General features: G+C 41.3%; 1 protein-coding gene across 1 annotated transcript; it reads right to left on the bottom strand.

The window, feature by feature from the left end:
• Nucleotides 1-420: 420 nt before the first annotated feature.
• Nucleotides 421-15950, bottom strand: cmpk2 (cytidine monophosphate (UMP-CMP) kinase 2, mitochondrial). The gene is made up of 5 exons (XM_070884364.1): nt 15246-15950; nt 10760-10874; nt 9248-9449; nt 2452-2685; nt 421-1041 (listed from the first exon to the last, which is right to left on the bottom strand). Exons 1-5 carry the CDS (start codon nt 15861-15863, stop codon nt 912-914), a joined length of 1299 nt encoding a protein of 432 aa, XP_070740465.1. The 5' UTR covers nt 15864-15950; the 3' UTR covers nt 421-911.
• Nucleotides 15951-17813: the final 1863 nt, after the last annotated feature.

The raw sequence follows: 17813 nt of genomic DNA, 5'->3' as shown, positions 1-17813 counted from the left end.
GTGGAGAGAAGGCAGAAGTGGGGTACTGAAGTTGCATGATCAGCCATGATCATATTGAATGGTGGTGCAGGCTCGAAGGGCCGAATGGCCTGCTCCTGCACCTATTTTATATGTTTCTATGACATCATTAGCCCGGTGCTGATGAGTGATTGGGACGGCCGACCCCCTGCAAGGACACTTCCGCCTGTCAGCTGCTACTACATCCGCTCCGAGCAAAGAAAAACGTCCAAGTCCACCAATGCGGCAGAGAAAAACTCGAAAAACGGAAGATGCGCCCTGTTTTTATTTCTACCCCCATAATGCCCTCAGGGAAGCAACGGTTGGGCAATAAATACTGCTTTTCCGACAAGCAATAAAAAAATCAGTTCCTGAGGCAACGTAGATTGAATACTTTTTTTAATTTCAGAGATTTCCATATAATGAAAGGATGCACAAATAATGTTCGATGGATATATTTTATGTTTACTTATTACAAAATATAATCAGACTATAGGATGATTACATGTAATGGAAGTATTTAATACAGTGAGATCAAATATCTTAATGACGTACACTGTTTACTGCAGAGCAGGTTAAGGCACTGCATACCTATTAGCTGTGTGTGCTATGTTTTACTAGAATGAAAAGATGCAATTTCCAAAATGTGAAAAGTGTTAACCAAAAATTGGTTCTCAGACTAGTTTAATAGACCATGCCATTCGTGACATCACTGGCACTATAGCCAGAAAAGGGTGGACAACTATATTTACAAGGCACTCTGGGGTAACAAATGTACTTCAGTGTTTTGCATGATTCAACTTCAAAATACTTTATTCATGTGAAGTTGGTGCCCCATTGCAGTGCACTAAATAAAGGTATGAAACATATTTTCGTACTAAATAATTGCAGCTCAAATTCTGCAATATATGAAGTCAAGTTCTTTCAATGACACAGCATTTTTCAATTACAAGAAGAGCATTTTTGAGGACCTCTTCCTTTGAAGCACTGGCATCGACTACGACACAAGCTGGATTCTCCATTCTTCTGTAAGTTGCTTCCACCCTATTGTGCAAAAGATTAGAACCACATTTTAAAGAAGGGCAACACAGTTCTTGGTACAAACTAAAAAAACTGTTTGATGCGGTCAATTGCTGTCAGCAAATAAGTAACCTGAGGTTTCAGTATTATGATATTCTGTTATTTGTGGCCCTTATTGCAGTTCTTAGTTTCATCTTCATTACTTGCAGTTAGCACCTAAACTATGCTGCAAGTGCCTTGAGGGTACTATACTGAGTCACCGCAAAGACTATGGAGGTTCTCCTGATCTGCAGTAACCTCAGCAGGAGACCACGGAATTACAGGACCAAAGTGGTTCGCTTTAAAGAAGAGTAACGTTCTACCGTTATATTATCCGTGAACGTTTGACTGACAAAGGCACCCACCAGGTGTATTTGGAACCTTACATTCACGCAGAAGATGGTGGCCCAAATTGTGAGGCAAGCTACGGAGTGGCAAATGTTTTTTTTTGCACGTAAATAAACTTGTTCATCGAGGTACATTTTTCAAACAATATTTGATGCAACTTTTGAAGGACTTGTTTGTGGCACATTCCATTACTATTTCCATCAGCATTAAAGTACACAAGCTCACATGAAAGCATGGTGTGTGTCTTATAAATTGGTAGTGTATTTTTAATAAATTATTATAAATGAAATTAGCTTGTACAGGCATGATGGTCCGAACATGTGCTATATGATTTTATGATCAGCTGTTCCATAAACTTCAGAATGAATTATTTCTTCGTACAATGTAATCTCCTATTGCATAGCTCACAGGTGCCTGGAATGCAGTTTTTTAATTTCTCCAAGAGAAAAGACCCATTCCCACCTGTTGCTCACTGACATCCTGCCACTACTGTTGGAGTTGAGGACCCAACACGGAGTTGCTGCTCCGGTATCCCCCGTGCTGAGTTATCAGTCCCCAAAATACTCTGGGACAATCCCAGTTGCAGAAACATTTCAATAAGAAAGCAAACAGGGAACCACCAATCGAACAATTATCATAAATCATAAACATACATTTATATCGTGCACTTTATGTGACAATGTCCCAACACTTTACAAAGCTGGGAGGTGAACAATGATCAGGAAGTAAAGGAATTGGGGAAGGGAATGTCAGAGAAGCACAGAGTACATATTGCTGGAGAGGAAAGTCATGGAAGGATTCAAAAACAAGGACAGGGATCTTGGAATGCTGGAATTACTTTGTTGTCCTCTAATGGATGAAAAGTCAGAAAATAGATGCTGAGGCAAAGAAGGACCAAATACTTGGTCAAAAAGGTGGGTTTTAAGGAGGGTCAAATGAGGAGAGAGAGGTGGAGAAGCAGTGAGCAGTTTATTCTGGATAAATGCTAAGTAAATGAGCCAGAAATGTCTGCACTGTCTGCTCCATTTTAAGTAACAGCTGTCTTACTTTTGTCGAAATAGACTGTTTGCTTCCAGCTCGATTTCTTCCTTTGTCCTCATCTCTCCTCTTCGTTCTAAACGACGGACTCGCTCCTCTGCACTGACTGTGAGTAACAGCACCAAATCTGCTTGAACTAGATCCTGGGGCCACTGGTACAATTCATGGTGTGGGGGAGGGAGATTCGCCACCTTTCCACTGACTTCTGTTGCGATTGCATAGGCCGCAGTGCTATGCCAGAATCTAGAACATAACACAACATACTCATTCCTTGTAAAGACATACAGTATCTGTAAAAAATATGAGCTTGGTAACTTGTGAGAAAGATTGACAATAATTTGTGCAATTGATGAATTAATGAATGTCTTAGCCTACCAAAGCTGGACACCTTTTTGTGATCATTATTTAGAATAATTTAATTTACACTGTCAACAAGGCCCAGCTTCCTTGTTGACTTCATGAAGGCCGGTCATTAAATGGAATAAGTGCTGCCAATTTACACAGAGTTGTGTTCTGCTTTGTCAAAAAATGTATTGATTAGTGTCAGTGTATCTAATATATATATTTTTTATTGTATGTAACTAGGAAAGCTCACAAATAATACCTAGCACAGTCTACGAATTACAATTCATTAATTTTTTAATGGATAGTTTTGAATGACTAGTTTGTCAACTGAATTACCTTGTGAAATTTCATTGGCTAGTCTAAAGAATAATAAAGCTAGTCAATAAACTTATTGACAGCAAATTGGTCTTTGTGCAACTCATAGGAACAGGAGTAGACCATTCAGCCCCTTGAACCTGTTGCACCATTCAATTTGATCATGGGCTGATCTGTATCATAATTCTACCTACCCGCCTTGGGTCCGTAATACCTTGCCTAACAAAAATCTAACAATCTCAGTTTTGAAATTTTCAACTGACCTACCCGCTACAGCTTTTTGGGGGAGAATTCCAGATTTCCGTTATGTTAAGAAGTGCTTCCTAACATCACCTATGAATGGCTTATCTCTAATTTTAAGCTTATGCTCCCTTCTTCTAGACTTCCCCACCAGAGGAAATAGTTTCTCTCCATCTACCCTGTCAACTCTTTTAATCATCTTAAACACCTCAATTAAATCACCTCTTAGTCTTCTCTGCTGAAGGGAATACAAGCCAGTCGATGTAATCTGTCCTCATAATTTAACCCTTTTAGACTCAGTATAATTCTGGTGAATGTGCTGCAACCCCTCCAAGGCCAATATATCCTTCCTGATGTGCGATGCTTGGAACTGGACGCAGTACTGCAGATGGGGTCTAACCAGAACTTTATATAACTGTAACATAACTTCCACCCCTTTGTATTCCAACCCTCTTGAGGGAAAGGCTAACATTCCATTAGCCTTATTAATTTTTTTATCTGGCCACTAGCTTTTAGTGATTTTTGTGCTTGGAACCCTAAATCTCTGCTCATCCACGGTTCCTAGCTCCTTGCCATTTTGAAAATACTCTGATCTATCTTTCTTAGGTCCAAATTGGATCACCTCACACTTTCCCCACATTGAACTCCATCTGCCACAGTTTTGCCCACTCAATCTATCAATATCCCTTTGCAACTTTCTACAGTCATCAGCAAACTTGAATATATGGCTCTCTGTTCCTTCATCTAAGTCATTTATAAGTACAGTGAAAAGCTGAGGCTTAAGTACAGATCCCTGGGGGACACCACTAGTGACATCTTGCTAATTTAAGTCAATGCCCATTTTCTCTATTTTCTGTCTCTTACCTTCTAATCAATTCTCTACCAATGTCAATAGGTTGCCTCCAATTCCATGTTTTCTCATTTTTTGTAACAGCCTCTTATGAGGAATCTTGTCAAATGCCCTATCTACCATGTTCTCCTCCAAAAATTCAACGTGGTTTGTTGGACATGATTTACCATTTACAAATCCATGCTGGCTCTCTCTGATCAGTTCAGGTTTGTCCAAGTGCTCAGTCACTCTGTCCCTAATGACAGATTCTAGTAACTTCCCCATAACTGATGTTAAACTAATTTCCTAGTTTATATCTCTTATCCTTCTTAAATAGTGGAGTGACATTGGCAATTTTCCAATCTATGGGGACAATTCATGAATCGAGAGTTTTGTAAGATCATGACTAAAGCATTTACAATTTCCTCACCTACTTCTTTTAATACCCTGGGGTGGAAACGAGCAGGTCCTGGAGATCTGTCTCTCTTTAGTCTGATTAATTTCTCCGTTACCATTTTTAAAATTTATATTAAATCTAGTAAGTTCCTCCCTTGATTTAGTTTTACTTTTCCTCACTTTATCCTCATCCTCTACTATGAAGACCGATACAAATTAAGTATTTAGTCAGTCTGAAATGTGTTGAGTTTCAAGTACAATATCACCTGCGACTGGATTTAAGAGGCCCATATGACACTTAGCCACCCTCTTTATCTGAATATAATGATATTTGGCACCGTTTTTTTCTCATTTTCCCATTTTGCAACTTTTACTACTTTCTTTGGGCTAAAAATTCGCCAATCTTGTGCCCGTTTTTTGGGCGATATTTCGCTGTTTTTGGCAAAAAAAAAGGTGCGGCAGGAAATTTGGAGAAGTCTGCGCTTTTCAAATACCACTGGAGAGAGGAGTGCCATTGTGCAAGACTCGAAATATCGCTTTCACCAAAAATTTGGCTCTGAGCGCGCCCGTATTTAAGACGAAAAAAAACACCAAGGAAAAAGCTGCGTTGCAGCTCTTGGATCAGCGGTAAGTATGAAGACCTGCAAAAACGGTAAGTTAAAGTTTTTATTTTTTAATTCTTTTGCAGCGATTCGCTAGTTAAGTGTCTTATGACTGTTTTGTGATTTTTTTTATATTTTGCAATTTTTTCTTTGTGTTTTCCCCCCTCTCAAGGCTTCTCTCGCAACGGTAGCGGCCTCGGAGTAAATTGCAGAAAATTTACGGTTTGCACCACGAATCCTTGTGCAACGCCGATTTTTACCGCGGCACTAATTAAAGCTTGAATTTACGGCCTCATAGTGATAGCGTTGCGATAATAGCATTTTTGGCGAAAAAATACAATTATCGCCGAGAAACTAATTTCTAGCCCATAGTAGACTGTTCTTAATATCTCTCCTAGTCCGCGGGATCTCTACTATTCTTTTCATTCATATAAGCCCTTGCTTTTAGTTTTATACCATCTCTCACTTCTCTTGTTGACCAAGGTTATTTAATTACACAAGCAATGCCCTTTATGGGTATGTACCGGTTTTGTCTTCCATCAAATACTTCTTTGAACAGCTACCACTGCTTTTAGTTTTATTCATTAATATTGTTGCCCAGTCTACTATGGTCAATTTCTGCCTCCTTCCTCCAAAGTCTGGCTTACCTAAATTCAAAACTTTAGTTCACGAGTCACCCCTCTCCCTTTCAAACCTAATATCAAATTCAATCACCTTATGGTCACTGTTAGCTAGGTGTTCCCTTGCCGTTAGATTATTGACGAATTCAGGTTCACTACCCATCACTAGATCTAAGACAGCCTGTTCTTTTATTGGTTCAAGAACATATTGTTTCTGAAAACTGTATCAAATACACTCAAGAAATTTGCTGCCTTTGGAACTCGCCCTGCTACTTAATCACTACTATCAGGAGGTCTGTAGCCAAATCCCACCAAAGTCTTGCATTCCTCAGTTCTATCAAGAGTGTTTCTACTGCCTGCTCACTATTACCGATAGCCCTTCTTTCTAATGCTGTAAGTGTCCTATATTGCTCCTCCTCCTCCTCCTCCCCTGTCCTTTCTAAAGACCTTATAACATAAGAACATAAGAAATAGGAACAGGAGTAGGCCATATGGCCCCTCGAGCCTGCTCCGCCATTCAATAAGATCATGGCTGATCTGATCATGGACTCAGCTCCACCTCCCTGCCCGCTCCCCATAACCCCTTATCTCTTTATCGTTTAAGACCTGGTATATTTATCTCCAAATCATGCCCAGCATGGAGCCAGGTCTTAGCGATGGTCACTACATCACACCCTTTCAGATGAATTTGTGCTTCTAATTCACTTCTTGTATTCCTTATGTTATGTCCATTAGTGTATAGAACCTTATTTGGGAAACAGATCCTACCCTGCTCTTTTACCCTGATGCAGTTTCTCTTACATATTTTAACTTATCACACTCCTTGTTTTTCATCACTCTCGTTATAATTTCATCAGTTATTTTATTATTTTCTCTTTTTTTCTGAACCTAAAATATTTATATTACCTTTATAATAATGCTGCCGCACTGCCTGTTCTCCCGTCCTTTTTAAACTCTAACTAAATACTGTTGTTATTATTCGTTATCAATGATTGCACCATCTGACGACCAGCTACAACAAATAATATGCAACATTAACCAGAATCGTATATCACAGTCTGCACTCTCTATTGCAATGATCAATGTGTAAGTGTAAATGTCGGTCATTGCTACTGGAATATAGAGAAGGTAATCAATTGGGTTTGTAGTAGTGTTCTGAAGGAGGCTGTATCTTTTGAAGTTCGGATGACTGGGTGGCACAGTGTTAACATAGGCGACATGATGGGTGCTCTGCCTGCTTCTATAAAGCAAGTTCCGAGTCACAGCTCAACGATTGGGAGCAGCCACAGAATGGGTGTTCGATGCTACTCCAGAGAGAAATCAGAGTGCAAGTTAATCCATGTATGTCTGCTTAGACGCAAATTAATTTGTGTAAAAAATATGCAGTATATATTCAGAAACGCACAGGAGGAAGTTCAAAATGGTTAATAATTCAAAAACCTCCCTTTTCTGTTTGGTTTTAAAATATATTTATACATGTGGTCAAGTTACTAACTAGTTATTCATATGTACCACTAGAAGCATCAGACCCAGCTTTGAGAAACTATTTGTAATGGTTTCTGCACTAGGTACTGAGCTGGTGAATAATTTCTGATTGATAATGAGTGTGGCTATGGAAAAGGAGGTTACTGAAATAGAAACGTTAGTCTACTAAGATTGCCTGCAAACTTCTGATAATTAAAAAAGTGATGATATCTGAATTTAGATATGGACAGAAAAAACAAATGAACCCTTTTTCAAAATAAATCAAAATAAGTGTACGTTGTTCAAAGTCAAGTCAGAAATGCTGCAATTTAAAGCTATATTCCCAATCTGACTTGGTGCAAATCATTCAAACCATTTCTGCTTGTATATAAAGGCTCTGTATTTCTGTGGGATTTCTCCTAGTCCCCTACTGGAGATTGCTGGAGAAACAGCCGTTGATGCCATTCTCGCGGGGTTGTGCCGAAGTTATAATAGGAGATCGGCAGAACCCTGTGAAAATTTAGGACCAAAAGTATTCAATGATTGCATGCTAATCTGTGTAATTAATTTGGAATTTGTATGTAGATTTGTTTTAAAATGTATTCGGCTGCTACTGAAATAATTATGAGTAAATAAGATAATTGAATCTTAAATGAATAGATCGTGATCATTTCCAAATTGTATCTAAGTGTATGTCACCACTTATGCTGCCTTTGCATCAACTGAGCTTCTTTTATATATAACAAAGCTGGAACCAGAAAGTCAGCAAGTGGAAAATTCCTGCCACGTACTCTGAAAAATTTCATATCCTGAGGGAATGTTCTATATAAATATTTCAGGATCCCCAGAAGTAACAAATCAAAATTCCAGAATAGTCCTTTGTTATCAGCCTTCCTCTATTCACTCTGCCTTGATACCCTCCACACTATGTTGTCCCCTTCGCACCCCATGGCTCAACAATCATACATTGTTTCTTTCAACAATGCAACCCAGCAATAATCCCTTTAAATATCAATTCCATCTCTAACACTACACTTATTCAACTGCTTTTTCAAGCTAATATCTCAGCTTTAAATGCTTTTACTAACAGCCTATTCTATATATCCACTAATCTCGGTAGGAGATACTTAGGTTCACTAGAAGTTGCTTTTATGTTAGTCTTTAGCTGGTGACTCCTGTAATACAGATCTTCTTCAGTTTGCAAAAACGTTAACATAAACTGCCTAGCAGCCCGGAAGATCTGTTTCTTACTGGGACCAGTAAACAAGCTGTTCTGACTGCAGCACTACATTTTGGCAGTGATGTTTTCACAGAATTAGGTATATGAGTAGCTAATCATTTCTGTGACACAACATTGTAATTGTCATGACTTTCATATGCGCTCCATCCAAAATGCCAGGGCTAGTTTTAGCTTGTGCGGAATAGTGAACCTCAAAGTGTAGTTGGTTTACATGAAGACGGGCTGCACTATCCATAACTACATGTGGGAGGATGGTGCACTTAGCTTGCTCTCCCAAGACTTGGGCTCCAATATAAAAGCAGTGTGAGGCTTGTGAATTTTAAACCACTATCTCTTAATTCTGTGGTTATAGTACTAATTGTATCTTCTTCACTGTTTTCTTAAATTTGCAGTGTTTGTGTTTCTGTATTAACCCTGGGAAAGGGATCACATTATAGACTGCCTTTTTTTCCAGCAGAATTTCCATTTACTGCAGCAGTAATGGTGCTCACAGCTCAGTGTGTTTAAGAACTTAATGAACATGTGTATGTTGGAAGTTATAAATTCATCAGTTTCACTAGAGATCTACATTGTTAGTTCTTCACTGGACACCATTTAACGTTACACTCCAATGGACCATATATATGAAAGCTACATGTTAGTGGGCCATTTTTGCACACCATGGAAAGTTACCCACCAACAGACCATCACTGGATATCCATGAAGGTTATTCACTAATGACCACTCACTGGGTATCTCTAAAGGTTAGACTTACCGATCCACGATTACTGGAGTCTTTTCAGATTCACTTGCAATGATGGAGGCAGTAATGTAATTGCCCAAAGCATAAAAAGCCCGTCGAATGAGAGGTGGTTCTGCATCGAACGTTTTTCTCAAATGGCCAATGGAGTCTGGTGGGGACTTCAGAAGTGTTGCTTGAATAGATTCTCTTAAAGACTCAGTCAAAGTACTTTTTCCTGTAGATTACCCCAATAAATACATAGGGTTAAAAGCTACTCCCATAATTGATTATTATTCAGTTAAAGTGCACAGGCTACATATATAACCAAAGACTTCAACAGCATTGAACGAGGAAAATAACTGGGTTTTAAAATTCTACATGCTCAGCTACCCAATGGCCTAGTGGTTAAATGGATTATCTGGTGAGCCATATAAGCCAGAAGGTCCCAGGTGAGATAGCCACTCTGTGCTGATTTAGTTGATCTGGGACAGCAGGCACCACAACTGACCTCTAGACGTGGGAAAGAGCCACGGTTCCCACTCTGATTCCTATTCAGTAACTCCAGTAGAAGGTATGTATGTATTTGTTGGGTGAGGAACCAATGACATTGATGCCCTTTATCGTCGAATAGCCAGCCAACACTCACTACCTAGGCTCGTACGTACAAAAGGGGCACTTGAGCAACATGAAAATACCTTTTGGAGAGGAGGAGAAGAAACTGGCAACTGTTCTGTCTCCCTCCCCCCGAGTATCATCATCATAGGCTGTCCCTTGGAATCGAGGAAGACTTACTTCCACTCCTGAAATGAGTTCTTAGGTGGCTGAACAGTCCAATACGAGAGCCACAGACTCTGTCACAGGTGAGACAGATAGTCGTTGAGGGAAAGGGTGGGTGGGCCTAATAGATGTATTCAAAATTATGAGGGGTTTTGATAGAGCAAGTAAGGAGTAGGTTTGTTTCCTATGGTAAGTGGGTGGGTGATCAGAAGTCATAGATTTAAAATAATCGGCAAAAAACTAGAAGGAAATGAGGAGAATTTTTTCATATGTAGGGTTGTTAAGATCTGGATGCTCCACTTGAAAGGGTGGTGGAATCAGATTCCATAGGAACTTTCAAAAGGCATTTGAACATGTACTTGAAGAGAACTAATTCACAGGGTTATGGGGAAAAAGCTGGGGTATGGGACTACAATGGACAGCTCTTTCAAAGAGCCGGCACAGATACGATGGGCCGAACGGCCTCCTTTTGTATTGTAAGATTCTATAAAAAACCCCTGTTTTATTGATTAATCACTCCCCAACACTTTCATGTCAGGACTGACAATATCAGTCCAATGATATCTGACATTTAAACTTTAGAAGGCTTTAGTTACACTACATTAATGGAACTAGCTCCTTCAATGGAATTCTGCCCCATTGTTCATGTCGGGTATAGTTTATGACTTTTATACAGTACTAATTTACACATACTTAAACAGAATTCACAGCATATTTTGTGAAGGATGTTACGTTGTGTGAAATATAAAACACCTCGATGTTTCTCACCTGTTGCGTCGAGTCCTTCTATCACTATCACTGGAAATGGGCCCTTTCTGGAAGTCCTGTTGCATTGATCTGCTAATTGCAGAACATCCTTGGCTTTGGGAATCAATTCTGCACACTTTGCGGAGCAGAAATACAAAGACAACATAAGAGGAATCCTCAGAACAGTCTATAAATCATTGTTATTTTACTTAGTTCTTCGCTGTCTGAATGCCAATGTTTAGCCCTGTTATCCATATATCTTATTTTTTTTTAAATTATGTTTAGTAAAGAAAGACAGAGTCAATCAGTAATAAAAAAGTTACGCTTTTATCGCACCCTTTAAAGGAGCAATTATGTTAAGTTGGTGGAATCCATTGAATTTATGCATGGCATGGTTCTGGATTCAGTCACCAAAGTCCTTGACATGGAATCTCCCATCTCACTCATGAGGAAATCAGACACTCCCCATGAAAATGAGCAGAGAATTTATTCATGTTATCCTTTCGTACAGTACATCCTGATGGCCAATTTCACAGCGAGATTGGCCTAAGAGCATGTTACTTGCACACCCACCCTCTCGACCAAGCCTGGCGCATACATCGATAAGATCAAGAATAGGGAAGGAAAGAAGTACCTTAAGAGAGAGTCTGACTTTGAACACACACAAAAAGATAATCAAATGAGAATTCCTTAAGTTATTTAAAAACATGGTGGTGCCGTACATGTTTAAGGCGGAATCACATGAATTGACTGACTACATCTTTCTTTGCCAGACACAAAACAGAATCTAATGGGGATGCACACAAAAATCACAAGTCTTCAGCAATACAAAACCACTGAAGGAGTGCCCATATCTGGGACTACAAATGTATTATTTATATTGGTTTTAATTTGTTAAAGTGGTTAAAATATGGGCACGTAAATAACGCCTGCAATAAGAGAGCTTGACAAAGGAATTTTCATAAAAGCAAAATACTGCGGATGCTGGAAATACTCAGCAGGTCAGGCAGCATCTGTGGAGAGAGAAACAGTTAACGTTTCAGGTTGATGACCCTTCATCAGAAGTTTTACTTGACCTACAATGTTCACTCTCTTTCTCTCAGCACAGATGCTGCCTGACCTGCTAAGTGTTTCCAGCATTTTCTGTTTTTCTTAAAGGAGTTTTCTTATTAATTTGTCCAGGAGCTGAGTTGCCTGACAACAGGACGGCAACACTGCACCCTTTAAAGTAGGATGTCCAGCCTGCAGGTCAAATCTGTTCCAGTTCCCAATTATATCAGACCTGCAGCGTTGAGTATTTTAAGTGATCCCTCCTGCTCCCTGCACAGAAAGTGAGGCAAAGCATTATTATTGAGAAGCGCTCATCTTTGAAAAACAAGTCATTTTAAATATCTAACCCGCTTACCCCCCAAATAGTAACACTGCTGCCTGTCACTCACCGTCTGGGTCCTGATAGTGCTATCTGTCCCCGCCCACAGCTTCAGACACAAAAGGAGGTAAAAATAATAGAATATTGGTGCGAGATAAAGGGAAAGTGAAAAGCATGAAAAAACAAAATAGGAGAAACTGGAAAGACAGAAATGAAGGAAGCAAAATATAATCAGGCAGAGAGACAGAAAGGCGGAGGAAATAGATCAAAGATTCAAGGAAAGATTAAATAGATTGGGGTTTGAGCATGATGTTGCCTGGCTTAAAAGCCCAGATGCAGCCCAGTTACTAGTGGTATGGTAAGAACATAAGAACATAAGAATTAGGAACAGGAGTAGGCCATCTAGCCCCTCGAGCCTGCTCCGCCATTTAACAAGATCATGGCTGATGTGACCGTGGACTCAGCTCCACTTACCCGCCCGCTCCCCATAACCCTTAATTCCCTTATTGGTTAAAAATCTATCTATCTGTGACTTGAATACATTCAATGAGCTAGCCTCAACTGCTTCCTTGGGCAGAGAATTCCACAGATTCACAACCCTCTGGGAGAAGAAATTACTTCTTAACTCGGTTTTAAATTGGCTCCCCCGTATTTTGAGGCTGTGCCCCCTAGTTCTAGTCTCCTCGACCAGTGGAAACAACCTCTCTGCCTCTATCTTGTCTATCCCTTTCATTATTTTAAATGTTTCTATAAGATCACCCCTCATCCTTCTGAACTCCAACGAGTAAAGACCCAGTCTACTCAATCTATCATCATAAGGTAACCCCCTCATCTCCGGAATCAGCCTCGTGAATCGTCTCTGTACCCACTCCAAAGCTAGTACATCCTTCCTTAAGTAAGATGATCAAAACTGCATGCAGTACTCCAGGTGCGGCCTCACCAATACCCTATACAGTTGCAGAAGGATTTCCCTGCTTTTGTACTCCATCCCTCTCGCAATGAAGGCCAATATTCCATTCGCCTTCCTGATTACCTGCTGCACCTGCAAACTAACTTTTTGGGATTCATGCACAAGGACCCCCAGGTCCCTCTGCACCGCAGCATGTTGTAATTTCTCCCCATTCAAATAATATTCCCTTTTACTGTTTTTTTTCCCAAGGTGGATGACCTCACACTTTCCGACATTGTATTCCATCTGCCAAACCTTAGCCCATTCGCTTAATCTATCTAAATCTCTTTGCAGCCTTTCTGTGTCCTCTACAAACCCGCTTTCCCATTAATCTTTGTGTCATCTGCAAATTTTATTACACTACACTCTGTCCCCTCTTCCAGGTCATCTATGTATATTGTAAACAGTTGTGGTCCCAGCACCGATCCCTGTGGCACACCACTAACCACCGATTTCCAACCCGAAAAGGACCCATTTATCGCGGCTCTCTGCTTTCTGTTCACCAGCCAATTCTCTATCCATGCTAATACATTTCCTCTGACTCCGTGTACCTTTATCTTCTGCAGCAACCTTTTGTGTGGCACCTTATCGAATGCCTTTTGAAAATCTAAATACACCACATCCATCGGTACACCTCTATCCACCATGCTCGTTATATCCTCAAAGAATTCCAGTAAATTAGTTAAACATGATTTCCCCTTCATGAATCCATGTTGCGTCTGCTTGATTGCACTATTCCTATCTAGATGTCCCGCTATTTCTTCCTTAATGATAGCTTCAAGCATTTTCCCCGCTACAGATGTTAAACTAACCGGCCTATAGTTACCTGCCTTTTGTCTGCCCCCTTTTTTAAACAGAGGCGTTACATTAGCTGCTTTCCAATCCGCTGGTACCTCCCCAGAGTCCAGAGAATTTTGGTAGATTATAACGAATGCATCTGCTATAACTTCCGCCATCTCTTTTAATACCCTGGGATGCATTTCATCAAGACCAGGGGACTTGTCTACCTTGAGTCCCATTAGCCTGTCTAGCACTACCCCCCTAGTGATAGTGATTGTCTCAAGGTCCTCCCTTCCCACATTCCTGTAACCAGCAATTTTTGGCATGGTTTTTGTGTCTTCCACTGTGAAGACCGAAGCAAAATAATTGTTTAAGGTCTCAGCCATTTCCACATTTCCCATTATTAAATCCCTCTTCTCATCTTCTAAGGGACCAACATTTACTTTAGTCACTCTTTTCCGTTTAATATATCTGTAAAAGCTTTTACTATCCGTTTTTATGTTTTGCGCAAGTTTACCTTCGTAATCTATCTTTCCTTTCTTTATTGCTGTCGTTTAAAATTTTCCCACTCTTCTATTTTCCTACTAACCTTGGCCACCTTAAATTGGTTTTTAATTTGATACTCTCCTTTATTTCCTTGGTTATCCACGGCTGGTTATCCCTTCTCTTACCGCCCTTCTTTTTCACTGGAATATATTTTTGTTGAGCACGATGAAAGAGCTCCTTAAAAGTCCTCCACTGTTCCTCAATTGTGCCACCGTTCAGTTGTCTACTTTAGCCAACTCTGCCCTCATCCCACTGTAGTCCCCTTTGTTTAAGCATAGTACGCTCGTTTGAGACACTACTTCCTCACCCTCAATCTGTATTACAAATTCAACCATACTGTGATCACTCATTCCGAGAGGATCTTTTACTAGGAGATCGTTTATTATTCCTGTCTCATTACACAGGACCAGATCTAAGATAGCTTGCTCTCTTGTAGGTTCTGTAACATACTGTTCGAAGAAACAATCCTGTATGCATTCTATGAATTCCTCCTCCAGGCTACCCCGTGCGATTTGATTTGACCAATCGATATGTAGGTTAAAATCCCCCATGATTACTGACGTTCCTTTTTCACATGCCTCCATTATTCCCTTGATTATTGCCCTCCCCACCGTGAAGTTATTATTTGGGAGCTATAAACTACACCCACCAGTGACTTTTTCCCCTTACTATCTCTAATCTCCACCCACAATGATTCAACATTTTGTTCATTAGAGCCAATATCGTCTCTCACAACTGCCCTGATATCATCCTTTATTAACAGAGCTACCCCACCTCCTTTCCCTGGATCTGGCCCACCTCTTAAAACGGTTGAACACATCTGCTTGTAAAGAATCATAAAAACCCGTATACTTCTGACTTACCTCTTCTAAAACTGCATAAGCATCTTCATACTTGCAGAATACAACTGAGTTTTTAATATTTAGCACAGAGGGATGAAGCTCTGGTCTTTCTGCCAGTGAGATACAGTTGCTGAAGATCTCTCTTTGCTGCCCATCAGTGACCAGCCTCAGTCTCTGCCACATTCTGCCCCCATCGTCTCTCGTGTAGCTGCAGAGACTTGTCTGCCCACTTTCACGGACCAGATCTTGCAAGACACGCTCTGTGCCCTTAGAATTTTGATCATCTTGCACCAAAAATCCCTTGATCAAAGATCCCTGCTTGTTTGGGGAAAACGCCATCAGTTCCATAACGCGGCATCTTTCGGGCAGCCTTGTCAGTTTGTCTCGGAGATGTGCGTACGATTCTGCACCTTGAATCCTGTTTTCAGAGGCGATGCAAATTGAGTACGTTTGACCGCGGGTGAGGAGCTGGTGCAAACGGGAATTCTCATCCCAGGGCCCCTCACAGGTTGGGCTAAGAGCAAAATAAAGCGGCTCTAGGTTATTGCTGCACTCGATTGCAAAGATCCTTTTGGCCCATTCTTTATACAGAGCTGATCCGAGGGACTGGGCCATCTCTCGGCTGCAGCGGACATTCATTCTCGCCGCAGTGACTGGCGATCGGCGGCACGGGCGCGGCCTGAGTCAGCGGTTCCGCCAAGGGCACTTCATGAAATCAACACTGAAACTGCTGGGACTGCGGAACCGAAACCCAGCCACCGATAAACAATCGTGACGTTGGAAAGTGAAACTGTCCATAAGCAATGGAGAAATGAAACTTAGCGGCAGACTTATGTTTCTCCAACTCTCGCTTTCTAGAAATGGATTTGCGACTTTAATAGCAAGCTTAAAACCCCAAAATGAGCAGACTATAACGGGAGCAGGATCACGGGATCATGGCTGTAGTTTTGGCCATTTAGGTTATCAAGAGGACATTTTATAGCAAACTTTAATAACATTATATAAGGCCCCATATTTACAAGAAACAAATGATAGGGCTGTGGGGAAAGAGCAGGGGAGTGGGACTAATTCATAGCTCTACCAAAGCGCCGGCACAGCAAGTTGGGCCGAATGGCCTCCTTCTGTGCTGCATCGTGCTGTGATTCTATACGAACATAGGAACAATGACAGGTAAAGACCACCTGGTCCATCGAGCCTGTCCCACACAATTGCGATACCTTTTTAAAAATTCGTTCATGGGATGTGGGCATCGCTGGCAAGGCCAGCATTTATTGCCCATCCCTAATTGCCCTTGAGAAGATGGGGGTGAGCCGTCTTCGTGAACCGTTGCAGTCCGTGTGGTGAAGGTACTCCCACAGTGCTGTTAGGGAGGGAGGGAGTTCCAGGATTTTGACCCAGCGAGGATGAAGGAACGACGATATACTTCCAAGTCAGGACGGTGTGTGACTTGGAGGGGAACGTGAAGGTGGTGGTGTTCCCATGTGCCAGCTGCCCTTGTCCTTCTCGGTGGTAGAGGTTGCGCATTTGGGAGGTGCTGCTGAAGAAGCGTTGGCAAGTTGCTGCAGTGCATCTTTTGGATGGTACAGACTGCAGCCATGGTACATCAGTGATGGTGGGAGTGAATGTTTAAGGTGGTAGATGGAGTGCCAATCAAGTGGGCTGCTTTGTCCTGGATGGTGTCGAGCATCTTGAATGTTGTTGGAGCTGCACTCATCACACTCCTGACTTGTGCCTTGTAGATGGTGGAAAGGATTTGGGGAGTCAGGAGGTGAGACACTCGCCATAGAATGCCCAGCCTCTGACTTGCTCTTGTTGCCACGGTATTTATGTAGCTGGTCCAGTTAAGTTCCTGGTCAATGGTGACCCCCAGGATGTTGATTTTACGGGATTTGGCGATGGTAATTGTCATGTATTCAACTATCATTGTAACCCATGTATAAGCTGACCTAAGTTGTACACCTTGAGAACATTGACCACAAGGGGGTGAACTTGTGGGAGACACTCCTAAGCTCGAATTTCAGGTATAAAAGGAGAATCTCCACCCACCTTCATCACTTGAGGTCTTGGTAATAAAGTTAACTCGTCACAGAGTGACCTTCTCTCAAGTATGGGCCTCGTGTGCATTTATACTGTATAGTAAGGACATATCAGTAATGCTGTTGAATGTCAAGAGGCAGTGGTTAGACTCTCACTTGTTGGAGGTAGTCATTGCCTGACACTTGTGTGGCACGAATGTTACTTGCCACTTATCAGCCCAAGCCTGAATGTTGTCAGGTATTGCTGCATGCGGGAAAGGACTGTTTCATTATCTGAGTCGTTGCGAATGGAACTGAACACTGTGCATTCATCAGTGAACATCCCCACTTCTGACCTTATGATAGAGGGAAGGTCATTGATGAAGCAGCTGAAGATGGTTGGGCCCAGGACACTGCCCTGAGGAACTCCTGCAGTGATGTCCTGTGGGCCTCCAACCACCACAATCATCTTACTTTGTGTTAAGTATGACACCAGCCCGTGGAAAGTTTTCCTCCTGATCCCAATTGACTTCAATTTTACTAGGGCTCCTTGATGCCACACTCGGTCAAATAC

The sequence above is a fragment of the Pristiophorus japonicus genome, chromosome 7, assembly GCF_044704955.1.
Source record: "Pristiophorus japonicus isolate sPriJap1 chromosome 7, sPriJap1.hap1, whole genome shotgun sequence".
Classification (NCBI taxonomy): domain Eukaryota; kingdom Metazoa; phylum Chordata; class Chondrichthyes; family Pristiophoridae; genus Pristiophorus; species Pristiophorus japonicus.
This window is presented reverse-complemented; position numbering and strand designations above follow the sequence as displayed.

Bases quoted from the DNA above. Each gene is read 5' to 3' on its own strand.
- cmpk2 (XM_070884364.1), bottom strand. From the start codon at position 15,863: ATGAATGTCCGCTGCAGCCGAGAGATGGCCCAGTCCCTCGGATCAGCT. The intron at 10,875-15,245 runs GTAAGTCAGAAG...TGCTCCGCAAAG, and splicing joins CTTATGCAGTTTTAGAAGAG to TGTGCAGAATTGATTCCCAA. The intron at 1,042-2,451 runs GTAAGACAGCTG...TTTGCACAATAG, and splicing joins AACAGTCTATTTCGACAAAA to GGTGGAAGCAACTTACAGAA.